At 41.1% G+C, this 18,375-nt stretch overlaps 1 protein-coding gene across 1 annotated transcript in view; it reads left to right on the top strand.

The window, feature by feature from the left end:
- MYO16 (myosin XVI) overlaps nucleotides 1-18,375 on the top strand; it is a 339,522-nt gene that overhangs the window by 299,777 nt on the left and 21,370 nt on the right. Inside the window, exon 33 of the mRNA XM_066579909.1 lies at nucleotides 6,580-6,726. Within this exon, the coding sequence (XP_066436006.1) occupies nucleotides 6,580-6,726 (147 nt within the window). The remainder of the gene's footprint in view (nucleotides 1-6,579; nucleotides 6,727-18,375) is intronic.

The following is an 18,375-nucleotide window of genomic DNA, read 5'->3' as shown; positions in this document are numbered from 1 at the left end:
TATCCGCATGGAATTGTATAAATAAATATAAATCAGTTCCCAGACAGCAGCTCGCCGAAAAATATCACATTTTATGAAAACTCTTAATCAGCTTCATGACAGCCTTCTATAACGACACTGAATGGCTCAATATATCCTGCATTCACCTCTACAAATATGGTTTCTGTGCCTAGCTAACTTCATACTTGACTTATAATTTGATAATTACTTCTTGGAGAACATCTTCCAGGAAACCTGGAAATAAGTACTTCAGAGAAAATCATCATGACATTTTACCATGTCCTTCTCTGACACTTGACTGTACTTGGAGAAAATAGCGTGCTTGATATTCACGTGCACAATATGTTTATTTGAATTTCAATGGATTCGCTTTCCTGTGTAGAATCAGATGATGATTTATTATTTATGTTTTTATTTAGGAAGTCTAAGCTATTAGCCTTTTATTAGTCTATGGCTTCATGACCTTTCTCTACATCAAGGTGAAAGTCATAATAGTCAAATAATAATCTTATGTTTGCTGTTGAAACAAAACAAAAGATTATGCAGACTGTTACAAAGAAGACGGGGGAAGAGCAATTAACTTACGGTATTTAAAGTTCATTATTAAATAATGGACCTAAGAAGAATTCAAATTCCAGATTTTTTTCTGATTTTTCTGCTTGATTTATGAAGTTTCCCCACATATGATGCTTCAGTGGTCCCTTTAATTCAAATTTCTATTTTACAAACTCAGTATCCTATTTTTTTTAGTTATTGACCTTTTTGCATGTATTCATTTTTATACCTCATTTGAAAATTCTTTCACATGAATATGACCTTAATTCAATATTTGCAATAAGTGCAACTTGTAAAACAGGAAAGAAAAGTATAAATTTACTCCAGCTGAAGCACATGAAGAAAAATATACATTGACCATACAGTGCATTTGTGCCCATATTATGGTGCATCATATTAAGTTGTGATGGATAAATCTGCCATGTTAACATGCAGATTTTAATGCGGATTTGCAAAGATCCATGCTATACCCTTCAAGTGCTAATTATAATAACGAACCTCAGCTAGACAATTATTTGATTGCCTCTGTAGCCGCAACTTGAAGCCATAATATTACCTATGTGTTATGCAGAGTTATATTATGAAACAACTTTGCTTGTGAAAATGCTATCTATGTTCATCAGCATTGCTGAGAGTAAGAGCTATGTTGTTGGTAACTGTACTAGTATTAATATTTAACTCACAGCACATGACTGACTGGCTCTACTTCCATTCACACATGATACACTAATTCCTGTTACATTTAACTCTTAGTAATACAAATATGCATACAGTGTGCACTTCCTATGCAAATCCTTAAATACTTTATCTGATTACAATTTTAATGTGCATCATTCAATAGTTTACACTATCCTGTTAATGTATCAAGCAATGGCTTAAGGCTTTTTTAGATGGGACGACTATTGGGCAAACGTTGCCTGACACTCGTCCCCGCACATACTAGCTCCCGTGCACCTGCACAGGAGCTAGTATCGTTAGCTCTCAGCGGGAGGCTGCAGGAGATTTCTCTCCTCTTAGTACCCCGCCCCTCTCCATTAACATAACACAACGGAAGTTCAGTACTGAGTGGCTGCTATTTACACTGAATAATGAGCGATCAGCTGATCGTCCATTGTTTATGCAGCATAAACGATGAACAATGAGCTGATCCGCTGATCATTCAGTGCAAATAGCAGCTGTTCTGTACTGAATGGCCACTGTGTTATGACAATGGAGAGGGGCGGGGTAGCAAGAGGAGAGAAATCTCCTGCAGCCTCTCTGCCCCCCTGCTGGCCGCTCTGTGAGCGAGCCAGCGATACTAGCTCCCCTGCAGGAGCACAAGAGCAAGGACACACAGGGACGAGTGTCAGGCATTGTTTGCTCGACATTCGTCTCGTGTAAACCTCCCTTAAGAGCATTGATATTAGAAAGTCTTAAGCTCTAGGCTCTATTCACATTTTTGTTTAGGGCTTTACATCATGTTTTTCATCATGAATGCTGAAAAAAGCTGCACGTGCATATGAACCTGCGCATGCACAAAAAAGTACAGTACAATGCGCCAATACGTCTTTAAATCAACCTCATTCACAAGCAAATATGTTGTGCTGGGGCAAGCACATATGCTCGTCTGAAGACACCCTAACATCATGGATTCCTAATAAACATTTCTTATGATTTGCTATCACTCTGTATTTTGCTGTTGAATGAAAGTCAGGTAATTACCACACATTTTCTACAGTTTTTTACTAGAGCACTATGTCAGAATTATAGGTAATTAAATATGTTTAAAAAGTTATTGAAATTAAATGTGATAGTAAGGCCTCGTTCAGACAAGTACTGTTTTAACGCGGTGTGAAAAGATCGCGCATATCCTGCACTAAAGATCGCGTGATTTCCAGCTATTTTAATTAGCTGTGACATTCCCCGTTCACACGATCAGAGGTGCGTGGTGCTGGTTATTCAGCTTCTATATGAGTCTATGGAAACTGGAAACTCCTCCTTAGCACGCCCCAAAAATGGGTCAGGTCCTATCTTTTCACGGACCTTACATGCGAGCATTGCAGTCACATGTCCTATCTTTGTTAGGTGCAAGTATTTAGCACATCTAAAATCCCTTCATCTGAATGGTTCTATAGGTAACCACTGTTTCTAATAGCAGTGGAAAAATACAATTTATAATAAAAATGATGAATCTTCCTTACAAGCAAATGTCCTTGTATTCATAATCATGCTTCTAGATATTTTGGCATTTACATACTGGATGTCTTATTTACAAGGTCCTAAGACATTGGAAGTGGAACATTATGTAAGAATTCTTAGCTGCTAGACACATAAATATGCAATTATGGATGCATGCATGTGTACAAAGCCATAACTTGCTTCTCTATCCATTGCTATGATTCGCTATGAAATGGTTATTGATTTGATTGGATGTTGACAGGGCGAGGTAGCTCTTGATCAATTCTTGACAGGTGCTAGAAATTCTGCTATAAAACTATGTAATTATAAAGCTCTACAGAAGAGCTTGGGAATATCACTTGAGTGTTTCTCATTGTATTCTTCTCCGATGCATCGAATAATGATTAGGCATACCTGATTGATAAGGCTACGATACCCATTGAGTATCACCTACATATAGTGATTACTCCAACATACATCAAAGTGAAAAAATTTGCCGTGCTATGTCTAAGGCTCTTGGATTCAACTATTGTAGCATAACCTAAAGCTCCCGGACCCCAATGCAAAACCTAAAAAAGTCTCCAATCCAGCATGAGCCAAGTGCAGACAGCACTGTTATCCAATAATAACATTTATGCTCACCTCACATTTTGGGCTCATTTACACGAGCATATTTGCGCTCTGTATTACTCACATATTTTTTTATGCACTTAATGCAGATAACTGAAACCCCATTGATTTGCATTATGGTATTCAGACCTGTGTTTTTCAAGCACATATTTAGGGCTCAGTCACATGGGCGCATCAGCACCTGTACACAGGCACCGATGCGCCCATGTGACTGAGCCGTTATTACAGGAAGAAGACGGCCGTACGTCAAGACGGACGTCTCTCTGCAGCGCTGAAGAAAGAACACATAACCAGCAATGAAGCCGGTCACATGTTCTTTCTCCCGGCGCTGCAGAGAGACGGCCGTCTTGAGGTACGGCCGTCTTCCTCCTGCAGTAACACGGGCGCCGATGCGTCCGTGTGACTGAGCCCTTACAGGTGTAAAAAGAGATGCAGGATGCCCTCTTTTGGTCTGTGTTATGGACCGAAATAGTCAATTAAAGTCAATGGGATCATGTCAATACACAGTGAATATGCAGGATACATGCATAGTCACTTCGTATTTATGCATGAATTCAATGAAAAACACAATGAATATGTTCAGAAAAACAGCAATAAGCAAGGACTAGACACAGTTTCGGTCTGTGAAAACACTGCATATTTCACAGACCAAAACTTAATATGCCCATGTGAGTGAGCCCTGTGTTTGAAGATGTTCTAGCAATAGATGAGCTACAAGTAGAATTGTTTGGATACCATTGACATCATTATATCTAGAGGATCTGTAGTATTCTTCAATAAAAACAACATAATAATAAGTAAACATGGTAGAAGTGTAACCTTGGGGGGATTCTTTGCTGCCTCAGTACCAGGATAACTTCGCATTATTGAAAGTAAACATGTTTTCTTAAACGTAATATCCTCATTTGTCTGCAAGGTAAAGCTAAAATGTAATTAAATTATGCAGCAAAACAATGATCCAGAATACAGAAAACATAAGTCACAATATCTGAGGTCTGCAAAGAAGAGCAAACTAAATGTCCCCATTAGAAATATGAAAAAACTGCTATCAAATTATAGGAAGCGCATGGTTCCAATTGTTGCTGCTAAGGGTAGTGCAAAGGTATTTTTTTCAGGAGTGGCAAAACAGTTGAATAGCTGTTCTTTATTGAATGTCAAGCGGAAATGTAAAAAACTTGTGTTTAATCACGTTATCTGTTTTCTATTAATATATTGTTATAATTTTATGTACACATACATCTGGAAAATGACCTATTACTATCATCCTGATTTGGCTCATTGCATTCTCAGAACCCTCCCTATGTTACCATCACCTCTTCACATTCTCCACAGTGCATCACACATGATGCCACTTGTGGTGCCCCACATAGTAATCGCATCCCCATTTTTGTGCCCCTGTAGGCCCCATACCAGAAGTGCAGCTTATAGTAACACACAGTAAAAGTGCCCCCACTAAGCAATAATACCTTTTTTATGCCCACAGTCAGTAAAAATGGCTTCCTTTTGCCACAAATTAGTTATACTGCCCCTTTTGCACCCGTCAGTAATACTGGCCCATTTTTGCCTCCAGTCAGTAATAATGGCATGCTTTTTACCCCAGGTAGCAGTGACGCCCTCTCTTAACTCCCATCAGTAATGAGGCCCCTTTTTGCCTCCATTCAGTAATAATGGCCTCGTTTTGCCCCAATTAGTAATAATGGTTCCCTTTTGCAGCAGGTCAGTAATAATAGCTCGCTCTTGCCCCCAGCTGAGAACATGGCCGTCTTTTAACCGCAGTCACAAATGAGGCCCTCTTATGTAATAAATAACAAAACATGCCATACTCATCTTCTATGTCGCTGGTAGTCAGGCCACGATCCCCGCTGACTTCTGGCTTGCATAATGATGTGACACATGATCGCTGAGGACATTCTCCAACCTCATCAATGCTGAGATCAGGAATTCGCTGCAGCGAGCATGTGTGTCTGTCACATGATTGCCCAAAGCCAGAAGTCAGCTGTGAATGTGGCCTATTTTTTACATTTCATTACATACACTGAAAGCAGTCCAGGCGCCCCTTTGATTGGCCCCAGGATCCGACTGGCTCACTGAGATTTTCCCCAGTGGAGTGAATGGGCAATCCACTTCTGCTTGCATTTCATTATATTTAAAAAATTCCTGAAATCTTGTTGTTTTCACACTGAACCTCATAACAGGCTTATACTTCCTGTTCTGTAGAGAGCATTTCTCAGCAGTCATCTTAATAGTATCACAGACAGGGCTACGGGGAAAGGTAACACCTCTTAATTTCTGCTTGACATTTGCCATAAATTAAAGGAATTTTTTACGTTTGGGTTCCAGAACTGAGCCCGTTCCAAGTACGGTGGGTCCCAGCTATGTTATACAGCTGACACCCACCTGCAGTGGCCAGGATCAGAGATATTGTTGATCCAGAAAAATTACCCCTTAAGGCCCATTTACATGGCACAATGATCGCTCAAAGATCGCTCCACCAACAGTTTGAGTGACAGCTTTAAGCCATCATGTTGCATAAACTTTTAAGCAGCTACTCAGCTACCTAAGAGCAATTAAGTGTGCAAATGAAGCCTTAGCTGAAAGCAGTTAATAGCCCAATGGCTCTTATCTGCTCTCAGCTCCTTTGTTCTCCAGTGGGAAAGAATGCTATCAGCACTACCCTTCGGAGAAGCGGTGATATGGCTGAACGATGATTTTTAGGTTGGACTGAATGTAACGATCAGCTAGCAGTGCCTGAAAAGTGCACGATGGGCGCATATTTAGATGCAACGATTATCGCTAAAACGATCGCCTTTTAGCGCTCATCACTCTGTGTAAATGGGCCTTTAGATGCCACAGTCAATAGCAACCTAGCAGCTAAATGAGTAGACAGAGGGAGAGAGCAACCACTGTGACCGAATTGTTCCTCTCATGACACCTTTGCGGTGTGCCAAGTGGTTGGCATGGCATCTAGGAGCCATCTTAGTGCTCCTATTAGGCCCAGTGTATTGTGCAAGTAATCACATTGTTAAAAATGTAATAAAAAATAGTAAAAGTTAAAAGGCATGCCTTTTCCTATTTTTTATGTATAAAGTATAAGCAATACAAAAAAATAATTGGTATGGCAAACATATGTCATCTCTTGCTCATTATTAGTAAACCTGTGACTTGTATATGAAAAATGGATAGCATGATACAATACACAACATTCCATCCATTCACCAATCTCCTTTTATTTCCAAGGTGTTGAAATGAATCTGAACACAACCAGTGTGGAAGATGCTAGACAGCCTGATACCCAAGATACCAATGCAAATAATCCAGATAATCAGCCATCAAGCACTTTATCTACCTGTCTACCATGTGACAATGGGAACTCTGTATCTAGTGGTGAGTTTGTTGTTATCCTACATATATACTTACAGTATTTGAATGTTCTATAACATTGTAGATGCCTCACAGTCCACAAAAGTAGTGAACACTGCTGATCATGAAAATCACTATGGGTCATTATTACTACCAGGGCCATTAAGAGGGTTACTATTACTATTGTGGCCGCTATGGAGGCACTTACTATGGGGGGCCACTACTGGGGCACTATTACTCTTACACTTTAGACAAGTCTCAATGGTTCAAATATGTGTTGGATATCTTATATACTAGTAATTATTAGGAAATTATAGTACAGTGCTTCTGGTGGCACATCACACACACAGTAGCTTGATAGCTTGATTACCACACAAGACAAACACAGTTTGGCTTCCTCCACAGCAGTGACATCACCACATGTCCTTTAGCCCACCGGATCTCTGTGGTGGAGGTATGTCAGTGTGTTCTGTCAGGACTGCTGAGTTGGGTCTGACATAGTAGCGGTTTAGATGTATTCTCATTTTTTCAGTTATTCAGTCATTCTAAGTTATTTTTGTCCTCCCCTTTTCAAGAGCGCTAACTGTGTTGTTCTTCTGTAGGTCAATCTGTGTTTTATATATGTTGTAGGACCTTCAATGATGTCACCAGGGGGAGGAGCAATGACATCACCAGGGGTGGAGCATAAGAATCACACACATACATACATACTCACAGACAAGTGGTTATTAGTAGTTTCATTGGCTCTTTCAATGTCTGTAAAATAAGTGATGTTCACTCCAGACAGCATAAAGGTTTGGGGCAGCCCTGTTAGCATAGGGGCTAGAGGTGAATGGATCTGTGGAAAAAAGAGATATATTCTTCACTTTTAATTCTCCTAATGAGTTTTATTTTTTTCATGCAAAACTGAATGGTAATCAGTATAAATATTGCCAATGATTAGACAATAGACAATGATTTGTTTGCTTACTATCGCATTTGTGGTTCATTTTATGAAGGCGTAAAAATCAATGTTCAGTCGTTTGCAAGTTGGTACATGTAAAAAGTGATCATTCAGTCTCTCCTATTTCCTGGCACAATTGCCTGAAAGACCTATGATCTAGTAAATGAGTAAAGAATGAAAAATTTTGATGCTTATCAGCATGTATAAATGGACGGCATTTTAAAGCTAACGAATGCAATAATTCACCCTTATGCCGGTGTCACACACGGCCATACGGACATTCATTGAAATGGACAATTAGTGTCATTTGTTTGCACCAACAATGCTTGAGCAAAATACAGTTATGTGAACAAACCCATGGAAATCAATAAGTTCCATTTACTGCGTGTTGCATGTGCAAATTTTACATGCAATACATTGCACAAGTGCGTTTGTGTGAATAAGGTCTTATTTTGTAAAAAGCTGCCATAGATCTTCGCAAGTTGTATCTACTCTAAAGAAAATCAACTGAAATGATAGCCCGATCATACTAGATAAAGGTACCTTTACACAGAGCTACTAGTGCCCAAATAATCACTCATACAAGTCATTGAAGTGTGCAAATGAAAATTGTTCGTTTGCGTTAACACTGAGCAACTATTGTTCAATAGCTTTTGCAATCGTTGATGGGGGGATCTCCATGCAAATTCGTTCGCAAGTCGTTCTAATGTGTACAATTACGACTTTACACTTTAAACCACTAACTATTTTTTAGGTGAGCTGCAAACGAATGACTAGTCATTAGGGAGCGAATTATCACTCAGTGCCCTTATCGGTGGTCACATGCATACAGGATGACAATCACCCACGTTCACTGTTTCTAGCTATTATTCGGACGGTACTGGTCCAATGTAAAGGTACCTTAAGTTGGTGATATAATAAACTACCGTAATGTTATTGAAACTTTTTGTGGACTCAAGGAGGACACTTGTAGGTTACCTGAAACATTTCTTTATTCAATCTATTAAACTGAATATGTCACAGATGATGTTACAAAAGTTTCTATATTGACATATCTGTGATAGTGTTTACACAAGTGTACGCAAAGGAAACTTTTCAGAGTGTAATCAGCAGTTTAATTTATCTTTCCAAATTGCATTGGCTCGGACTTAAAGTCACTTATCTGTGTTGACGCACAGCAATGAACTTTTAAACACATGGAAACTTTACTTATGTGATAAGTCATCTTATCTAGGTGCCATTCACAGAAACCGGCAGATGAATCAGTGATGCCGTGGCCCTAGATCAAGGCTTTACATTGACACGAATGTTTGTTTATTAAGTGTTAATGTTTTTAATTCTTCGATTACGTATTTGTCTTATTCACTGTAGTTGACACACATTTCATATTCAGTAAAACTGGTGCTTACAGGCAGCATACTAACATGTCTATGCTACAATATTAGGCTAGCTTCACACGGGCATAAGCATGTTTACATGCCTATCTACGCTGCATACTTGTGCGAAGAGCATTGTGTTGTTTGACGCATGTGCGTATTTTACTGTATCTTTTGCGTAAAAAAAAGGATTCATGCTCCTATTGATTTCAATGGGCAATTGATTTTAATTAGTATAATATGCTATTTTTGTTCACAATTAATGTATTAAATAACTTTTAGTGTTTTTGGAGGGAAAGGGTGGGAAAAAATAGCAAGTTCAGAAAAAAATTGTTTTTGGGTATCGTTCTTAGGCCGCTTTCACACAGCCCAGAAAATCACGTGAGATTTGTGCATTTGAGACGCACAAATCTTGCACAAATATGAACCCCATTCTTTACCAAGAAACTGAAATAACATTTTCCAATGTGTACAACACTGGGACAATCAATGCTAAAAGCCAATATGAATGAATTGTGATTGTTCTCAGAGTGAGAAACCAAGTAATCTTGTAGATATGATACCTTTTAATGGCTAACAAAAATACATGATGTTATAGCGAGCTTGCGAACCAACACAAGGTTTTGCTTCAGGTTTAAATGGCTTAAGCCTGAAGCAGAAACCTGCGTTGGTTCGCAAGCTCGCTATAACATCATGTATTTTTGCTAGTCATTAAAAGCTAGGGAACAATCACAATTCATTCATATTGACTTTTAGCATTGATTGCTCCAGTGTTGTACACATTGGAAAATGTTATTCCAGTTTCTTGGGTGAGGAATAAAGAAAAATCAGCAGTTCTGGCATTTCTAACGCATTAATGCACTATTTTTATAATATGATTCATTGTAGCGATACAAATTATGTTTAGCTTTTATTACTTCTTTCATAGTAAACTTTTGTGTAGAGTAAAAAAAATTTTTTATTTTGCTAAGGGTGGTTTCACATTTGCGTTAGAACCTCCAGCAGGAGGTTCCGAGACAGATGTGGCTGAAAACACTGGAAGAAAAAGCGGTGCATGCAGAGATTTTTCTTATGTTCAAAAGCCGACAAGCTGGGCGGAAAGCAGAGCTGCAACCGTTTAGCCAAGGGGATTGCTCTTTCATGCTCCGCAAATGGAAAGCGGAATTCCCAGTGCAAACATGAAACCACCCTTATGTATGTTAATTTATTCTGTAGATTTACTTAATGTTTTTACTTTTTTTTACTAAGGGCTTATTCACACAAGCAATTTTCACATCAGTGTGCTTTCCATATTTGCAACTGACTGCACATGGACATCACACTGACCCATTACAAGCAATGGGTCTATAAGGACATGAGTTTCATTTACATAGACTGTAAAAAGAAATTTAAAAAAATGACCAAATATTGGATTGACAAGGCAGCTGTTGGGTGGATTCACAACTGGCTGAGCGATCGTACTCAAAGAGTGGTCATAAATGGCTGCACATACAAGTGGAAGAATGTATCAAGTGGGGTACCACGAGGCTCTGTCCTAGACCCAGTGTTGTTCAACATTTTTATAAATGATCTGGAGGAGGAAATTGATGGGAAACTGATCAAATTTGCCAACGACACAAAGTTGGGTGGGATAGCTAACATTAGGGAAGAGAGGGAGAGTATTCATAAAGATCTAGAAAAGCTTGAACAGTGAGCAGCGACTAACAGAATGGTATTTAACAAGGAGAAATGCAAAGACAAATGAAAAAAGCACATACAGAATAGGAGGAATTGGGCTAAGCAACAGTACATGTTAAAAAGACTTGGGTATACTAATAGATCATAGACTGAATATGAGTCAACAATGTGATGCAGCAGCAAAAAAGGCAAACACAATTCTGGAATGTATTAAGAGAAGCATAGAGTCTAGATAACGTGGGGTAATTATCCCCCTCTACTCTTCCTTAGTCAGACCTCATCTGGAATACTGTGTCCAGTTCTGGGCACCCCACTTTAAAAAAGACATAGACAAACTGGAGCAAGTTCAGAGAAGAGTTACCATGATGGTAAGCGGTCTGCAAATCATGTACTATGAGGAACGGTTAAAGGATCTGGGACTGTTGGCTGCCTGCAGACGGGCGGAAATTCCGCGGCGGGATTTCCCGCGGAATTTCCACCTCTGGAAGCTGCCATAGGATTGCGTTAACAAACTCTCTCGCGGTAAACAAATCGCGGCATGCTTTATTTGTCACTCACCGGCCACCGGCCGCCGGCCCCGCTCTGCGCATGCGCTGGCTGGCACATGGAAGAGCCGGGGCCGCGGGATAGGTGAGTGTCCGCGCTGCTCTCTGCAGACGCTCGGGTCCCGCTGCGAGAATTCTCGCAGCCGGATCCGACCCAGCCATTTGCAGGCGGCCTTTAGCTTGCAAAAAAGACTGAGGGGAGACTTAATAGCTGTCTACAAATATCTGAAGGGCTGTCACAGTGCAGAGGGATCAGCCCTATTCTCATTTGCACAAGGAAAGACTAGAAGCAATGGGATGAAACTGAAAGGGAGGAGACACAAATAAGTGTGACGGTGATCAATGAGTGGAACAGGTTAACATGGGAGGTGGTGAGTTCTCCTTCAATGGAAGTGTTCAAACAAAGGCTGGATAAATATCTGTCTGGGATGAATTACTGAATCCTGTACTGAACAGAGGGTTGGACCAGATGACTCTGGAGGTTCCTTCCAACTCTACCATTCTATGATTCTACATGCAAGACATACGAATGTCACAGAGACATACACACACATTAAAATTGAACTGTTTTTCACACATTGAAATCAGTCATGCTCATGTGACTAAGGGCTTAATCCCACTAAGGAACTTGACAAGCAGTCCTTTCATAATTTCAATATTAGACAGCAATACTACTGCATTTCACTGTACTATGCTTATCAGTACTGATAGCTGCATCTAAGGTGTTGAGACCAACACAGAAATGCCACAGGACCTGAAATATTACCTAAGACAACTAAAGTGAATGAGCCAAGAATGTTTTCCTTGGTTGAGAAAAAACCCTTCAGTTGACTGATAAGCAGTTTTACTATCCAATGTGACTCTTCTCTCATAATTTCATGACATATTAAGGAGATAAAAGGTCTGGATTTGGTTCCAAGTGCTAAATTTGCATTTAGTAGTTCATGGGAACTGTCAATATGTGGTTCAAAGACGTTTCAATGGAAGCAAAGGAGACCATCATTAATCTTAAAAAATAGACCCATCAGAGAGATAGCAGCAGTTTGAGGAGTGGCCAGATCAACAATTTGGTACATTCCTAAAATGAAGAAAACCACTGGGGAGTTCAGTGACACCGAAAGGCCTGTAAGAGAATGGAATACAATTAACGCTTAATGGTCCCTTTATAAATGGAAAACCTCTCCTGAAACATACTTTTTTATTGTAGATTTTTAATCTGTGTGTCAAGTAAGGATATTTGGCACAGAATTTAACTGCCCTAAATGCATTTTAACCCTTTACAGACAGCAAACTTCGTCATTGCTTTTGGAATTTATTTTTACAATGTTCACTGTGTGCTATAAATAATATGTTCACTTTATTCTATGGCTTGTTACAGTTATTATGATACCAAATTCATATAGTTTTTGTTGCGTGTTACAATTTTTGCACAATAAAAAAAAACTAATTTTTACCACTTTTTTCTGTGTTGCTGCATTGCAAGACCTATAGCACATTTACTTTCCTACTTACATAGCTGTAGGGGTTGATAATTAATTTTATAATATGGGTTATATGCAGAGACAACAATTATGTGCAGTCTCTTTTTTCTTCCTTACTAGTTAAACAGTGTAACAGGGAAAAAGTTTTTTCTTTCTGTAAAACCATTAAGGTACCACAGTCAGCGTTCACTGGAGCATCTGAAGGGTTAAACAACTGGGTTCTAGAGTCAATAAAAAGTCTAATTAGGCACAGAAGAATGATTAAATGAGAAATTGCTCTACTAGATAAAAAAGACCTTTAGAGCTGACAATCAAAGTGCATAATAAATGTACTATTTAAGGGGTATTCTGGAGACATAATGGGGGAAATCTACTAAGCCCAGCCTTTGTGCTTGGCTTAAAATACCCCCCCCCCCCCCAATCCAATGTGTGTTTAATACATTAATATATATATATATATATATATATATATATATATATATATATATATATATATATGCCCCAGAAGACCTGAAAGCTTGCTATAACATTGTGTATTTTGGTTACCCATTAAAAGGCATCATATCTACAAGATTACTTGGTTTCTCTTACTGAGAACAATCACACAATACATAAAAAGGCGCAGAGCTTCACAAAAATGTATGACTGGTCTTGGCCAAGCATACATTTCTAGCATAAATTACGCCAGTTTCTCATGTAAATTATGCATAAATCTGTTGGTCTGGGGCAGACACCCACCCTCCTGACAACCCCGTCCATTTTTTGAAAAAGTGTCGAGGACAGTGCAGAAGGCTGAAAGATTTTGCAAGTTTTATATGCCAGGAAAACTGGCCTAAAGGAATTCTTAAATATCCCCCCAATGTTTTTCACGTTTTCACACATCCACTAGATAGATGAAAACTGATAGATTGGTGAGGGCCCAACTTCTGCTATCCCTAGAACAGGGGCCTGGTCAGCCTCCAAGTGAATGAAGCAGAGGTTGCTCAACCATTCCATTAATTTCAAGGAGAGCACCTGAGATTTCCAAGCACTTGAACTTGACAATCTCCTGGGTTCTCATTGAAATGAATAGACTTGCAGTGCACCTGTGTGGCCTCTACTCCATTCACTTGGAGACTGACTGGACCCCAGTTCTCAGGATCAGTGGGGGTCACAGCAGTCAGACACCCACCTATCTGTTTTCACCTATCCAGTGGATGCGTGAAAACTTGAAAGAACTTTAAGTCACTAGAATACACCTTTAATTTTAGCTGCAATACGGTGAGGTTTATTTTGATTTAGCTATTTTTATAAAACAACATCAAGTGTTTTATATTTATTAGGGTTAGGATGTTTAACCCCTTAACGACGGCCCCATCGGGATTCTACGTCCTCAGCAAGTGGGCTTTAATCCTAGAGAACGTAGCTTTATGCGCCATCTTAGGATTAATGCCCACTTGCCTGAGGACGTGACAGCTCCATGCTGTCAGTGCCCACAGGTAGCTGACAGCATGGAGCTGTCATCCCAGGATGCGGGCAGTCAGCCCCGGCATTGCGATCGGCGCTATCCAATGGATAGCGCCGATCGCAATAAAGTAAATAAAAGTGTCAAAAAAGTCAGATATTCAGCTGCCCTGATGGATCGGATCCATCAGGGCAGCTGAAAATACTCACCCGGCTTGTCCGCGATGTGCCCCGGAGATCTGGTCCTTCCTGACCCGCCGCCGGCCTTCTGCGCATGCGCGCCAGACGATGACATCAGAAGCCCGGGAGCCCCCGGCAAATTTGAAATCTACTGGCTCCCGGCTCCTGAAGGTAGCTGGGAACCAGGAGGTGTTACCGGGGACCGCTGTGAGCGGTCCCCGGGCACGCGATCGCCGCTATCCATCGGATAGCAGCGATCGCGAAAAAGTTTTTAAAAAGTGTCAGTTTCACCTCCCCTCATCGATCGGATCCATGAGGGGAGGTGAAAATACTCACCTAAGTCCTCCCCGATGTCCCGGGACCCAAAGTCCCCATCTGCGCATGCGCGCCCGATGTCAATCATCGGGCGCGTGCACAGAAGGGCTCGAGCCCCGGGAAATTCAAAATCCCTCTGCAGGAGCAGAGAGATTTCACCAGAGACATGATCACTGTTATCCAATGGATAGCAGTGATCATGTAAAGTTAAAAAAAAAGTGTAAAAAGTGAAAAAAAAAGTGTAAAAAAAAAGTTTAAAAAAGTTTAAAAAAAGTTTAAAAAGCTTACGTTTCATCTCCCCCAATGGATCATATCCGTGAGGGAGGATAAAATGACGTACCTAAGGCCCGTGGATTTATCCGCGGACCTTACCCCAGATTCTGCGCACGCGCCCGTCGCCACAGTGGCAGGCGCATGCGCAAAAGCCGTGGATTGCCAGGATAATTTAAAATCTCCCTGCTCCTGGCTACAAAACTTAGCCGAGAGCCTGGAGATTTCATGGGGGCCGCAGTAAGCGATTCCTGGTCACGTGTTCGCCGTTATCCAATGGATAATGGCGATCACGTAAAAGTAAAAAAAAGGTGAAGGTTCATCTCCCCTCACCGATGTGATCGGTGAGAGGAGATGAAACTTTTTACCGGAGGCCTCCGTATTTGCACCCCGACGCGATCTTCCTCCGTGAACTTTCCCGGATTCTGCACATGCGACCGCCGGCAAAACACCGGACACATGTGCAGGAGTCGGGGAGCCCAGGAAATTTCAAATCTCCTTGCTCCCAGCGACCAACGGTCACCGAGAGCCTGGAGCAGTGACGGGTGGCCTCGTTTAGCGGTCCCCGGTCACGTGAAAAAAAAGTAGCGATCTACCTTAGGTCGGTCTCACATGACCGGATAGGAATTACGGATTCCGCATGCATCTGATCCGCGGTAATAGGCAGATCAATCGCATTGGATTACACATTTCCGCTCACATTAGTAGGTCGGAATTGCGTAATCCACTCGCAGAAAAGAGAACGCAGCAGGTTCTATTTTACCGCGGATATCCGCAACATAGAGCCCATTGTGCTCCATAGTCGCGGATATACCCGCAGCCCATAAGCAACTACCTTGTATACGGCCTGCGGCTACCCGCGTCATCGCTAAGCGACGGTGCGGGAAATGCAAACAAAAAAAAAAGTACTGCTTATGACCGCCTGTGTGAGGAGGCAGTTATGCGCAGTACATTGCGCGGCCGTACGCAGGGTCACAGCGGGGCTCACAGCTGGGATCCGCTGCGGGCCTCCGCAAGCAGATTCCGCCTACGGCTACGTGAGCCTGGTGTTATTCAGACCGCTACCTGTAATACGCAATTTACAAGAAGCCCCGGGAACGTTCGCCTTCCTGCAGTTCCAGGAGCACCTTGTTGAGAGTCTTCAAGCTTACGGAGACTCACAGAGCGCCACTTTTTACACCCCATACCCGCTACTGAGGTCACAAAATGACCCCCAAAAAGCATGAGAGGAGGGGGATACACGGTTTTATTGCCCCACGTACCTATCCCAACCAGCCTCCGTAATTACCCCCGTCTTCGGAAATACCACACAGTTCACATTATTACTTTTATGTAAGATTTGGGGAACGCCGAAAAGGGCGCGGAGGGGGGGGGGGGATATTTTTAGGGAGTCAATTTTTATTCTGTACAAATGAGCAATGGGGCCTTGAATTTATTCAGTTGTGCCCTGCAATCCAACGGGTGTTCCTTCCATTATAGGCCTTGCCATGGGCCCTGTAAGTAGATTAGGGCCACAATGGGTATGTTTTTGAACACAGGACAAACAGGGCTATCGTGAACGTCTTCATTCCTATGTACACTGTACAAAAAAACCCTGTTTTTAAATTGACAAAATTGCCAAAACAATGAAAATCGTAATTTTTTCTTTTTGCTTTGCTTAGATTTATTCAAATACTGTGGTGTAAAAATACGCAATACACCCCTAGATGAATTCGTTAAAGGGGTCTAGTTTTTAAAATGGGGTCATTTGTGGGGGTTCTTTATCGTTTTGGACGCTCAATGGCTCTACAAGTGGACAATGAGGCCTGGAATTTATTCCGTTGTACCCTGAAATTCAACGGGTGCTCCTTCCATTATGGGCCTAACACGGGACAAACAGGGGTATCCATTTTGGGGTGAAAGTCTTCATTCCTATGTGTGCTGTACAAAAAAAAACAGTTTTTAAATTGATACAACAGCCAAAAAAATGAAAATTGTAATTTTTTTCCTACTGCTTTGCTTAGATTTATTCAAAAATTGTGGGGTAAAAATACACAGTACACCCTTAGATGAATTCGTTAAGGAGTCTAGTTTTCAAAATGGGGTCATTTGTGGGGGTTCTCTGTCGTTTTGGCCGCTCAAGGGCTCTACAAGTGGGCAATGGGGCCTAAATCACCTTCATGCTAAATTTCAGTTCTGAAAGCCACCGACTACTCCTTTCATTTTGGGCCCCGTTGTGCATCCAGACATAAGATTAGGGCCACAATGGGTATGTCTCTGAACATGGGAGAAACGGGGGTATCCATTTTGTGGTGCAAGGCTTCATTCATGTGTGTGCTGTAGAAAAAAAGCTGTTTTTAAAACAACAGAATTGCCAAAAAAACGAAAATCACATTTCTTTTCCCTTTTGCTTTGCTTGAATTCATTCAAAAATTGTGGGGTTAAAATGGGCAGTACACCCCTAGATAAATTCGTTAAGGGGTCTAGTTTTCAAAATGGGGTCACTTGTGGGGGTTCTCTTTGATTTTGGCTGCTCAAGAGCTCTACAAATGTGCTATGGGGCCTAAAACGCCTTCAAGGAAAATTTATGTTCTGAAAGACACCGACTACTCCTTTCATTTTGGGCCCCGTTGTGCATCCAGACATAAGATTAGGGCCACAATGGGTATATCTCTGAACACGGGAGAAACAGGGGTATCCATTTTGGGGTGCAAGGCTTCATTCATGTGTGTGCTGTACAAAAAAAGCTGTTTTTAAAACAACAGAATTGCCAAAAAAATGAAAATCACATTCTTTTCCTTTTGCTTTGCTTGAATTCATTCAAAAACTGTGGGGTCAAAATGGGCAGTACACCCCTAGATAAATTCTTTAAGGGGTCAAGTTTTCAAAATGGGGTCACTTGTGGGGGTTCTCTTTGGTTTTGGCCGCTCCAGAGCTCTACAAAAGTGCTATGGGGCCTAAAACGCCTTCAAGCACAATTTATGTTCTGAAAGACACCGACTACTCCTTTCATTTTGGGTTCCGTTGTGCATCCAGACATAAGATTAGGGCCACAATGGGTATGTTTCCGAAGACGGGAGAAACGGGGGTATCCATTTTGGGGTGTAAATCCTCATTTTCATGGGCACTATAGGAAAAAAATATGTCTTTAAAATGACATATTTGCAAAAATATGAAATTGTATTTTTTCTCCTCTAAATTGAATTAATTCCTGAAAAAAACTGGTGGGGTCAAAATACTCATGACACCCCTCAGTGAATACATTAAAGGGGTTGTCTCACGCCGAAACGGGTTTTTTTTTTATTCAATAGCCCCCCCGTTCGGCGCGAGACAAACCCGATGCAAAACAACCGGGTAGTACTTACCCGAATCCCCGCGCCGTGGCGACTTCTTCCTTCTTCTTACTTACCTTAGTAAGATGGCCGCCGGGATCTTCACTGTGCAGTCCATTGCCGATTCCAGCC

Source organism: Eleutherodactylus coqui, chromosome 1 (assembly GCF_035609145.1).
Source record: "Eleutherodactylus coqui strain aEleCoq1 chromosome 1, aEleCoq1.hap1, whole genome shotgun sequence".
Taxonomy (NCBI): Eukaryota; Metazoa; Chordata; class Amphibia; order Anura; family Eleutherodactylidae; genus Eleutherodactylus; species Eleutherodactylus coqui.
The sequence above is the reverse complement of the archived record's forward strand: the minus strand, read 5'-3'. Positions and strand labels throughout refer to the sequence as shown.